The sequence below is a fragment of the Phytophthora parasitica genome (assembly GCF_000247585.1).
Source record: "Phytophthora parasitica INRA-310 unplaced genomic scaffold supercont2.15, whole genome shotgun sequence".
NCBI lineage: Eukaryota > Oomycota > Peronosporomycetes > Peronosporales > Peronosporaceae > Phytophthora > Phytophthora nicotianae.
In genome coordinates, this window is record NW_008649001.1 from 587,210 (window position 1) to 588,390 (window position 1,181).

At 50.0% G+C, this 1,181-nt stretch overlaps 1 protein-coding gene across 1 annotated transcript; it reads left to right on the plus strand.

The window, feature by feature from the left end:
• Nucleotides 1-400: 400 nt before the first annotated feature.
• Nucleotides 401-802, plus strand: PPTG_22324 (hypothetical protein; the record flags this gene model as incomplete). Its single annotated transcript, XM_008903364.1, has 2 exons — nucleotides 401-635; nucleotides 711-802. 2 exons carry the CDS (start codon nucleotides 401-403, stop codon nucleotides 800-802), a joined length of 327 nt encoding a protein of 108 aa, XP_008901612.1.
• Between the last annotated feature and the right edge of the window lie 379 nt (nucleotides 803-1,181).

Consider the following 1,181-nt stretch of genomic DNA (forward strand, 5'->3'; position numbering starts at 1 on the left):
ATTCTCCAAATTTCTCAAGCGCTTCACCACACAGAAGCCTACGAAGAATGAGGTCTCTGGAGATTCCGTGCATGCGAGATGATACGCCACGACCAGGACCCCAGATACAAAAAATAGAAGTAATAATAAATATCAGCGTCCAGTATGTATCCGAAGTCTCCGAACTTAAGTACTGGCTGTGGACCAAAGTGGCCGGGACGAACTGGACAAGAAGCTTATTTGGGCGCTTAACACGTCCTACGACTTCATCCCGTTAGATAACCCGTTGGAAGCAACTGTCAGACTGGATCAAGCCGAGATTCGATGTAGGTGACTCTGTGTGGCTGGATCCGGCTCGAGTTTGTCCGGGATTGACCGGCACGCCTTTGGCACGGGCCGTTCAGGATAGTCGAGAAAAGCTATGATTTCCAGTACAGCCGAAGTCACAGATTATTGGCGCTACCCGTGGGTATTCGTGAGTGGACTGATTACCCGGGCTCTTTTTCCTGACAGGGCGACGGACACTCTGGACATACCGAAAGATGATGACCTTGATGCCTCTCTTTTGAGCGAAAAAAGCATGAAACCCGGTGCAGAGAGTGGAGAAAGTGATGGACGTCCGATGAAGCATCCGGACACGAGCCAGCCGACATCGAGTAATACAATTTCAGTGGAGAGGCTATGACACTTCAGTGTGGACCCCTTCAAAGGCCATCTCAAATGTGGACAAGTTTTGCATGAGTTCGACCGGTGTGAGCGCGCTGGAGCGCGTTTCCAGGCAATGCAGTCTGGGGAGAAGCTCTCGGACGCTGAAGTCCGGTAACCGCCTGCAGTAATTCTTGGAAATTCCAGGAAGGGCAGTAAACGGCAGACCAGAAGAACCCTGGTGAAATGCATGTTGTTTATAGATTACATGTAAAAATGGCAAAGGAATAACTTAAAAGAAGACGACGAAATCTCTAACACGGATGAAGGTTCAGGTTGGATTGCTAGGAGACGAAATTACGCGAAACGGACACATAGTGACCGGTTCAAGCCTACACGAGTGTCGAGAACGGGAATGGTGGTCGGACTGGAAGAACCGTGATGTGAGTAGTCCCATAGCAGCTCTCCAAGATGTGGCACTCAGTTCCCGGGAGATCCCAGTAAACCCATACACACACACACACACACACACACACACACACACACACACACACACA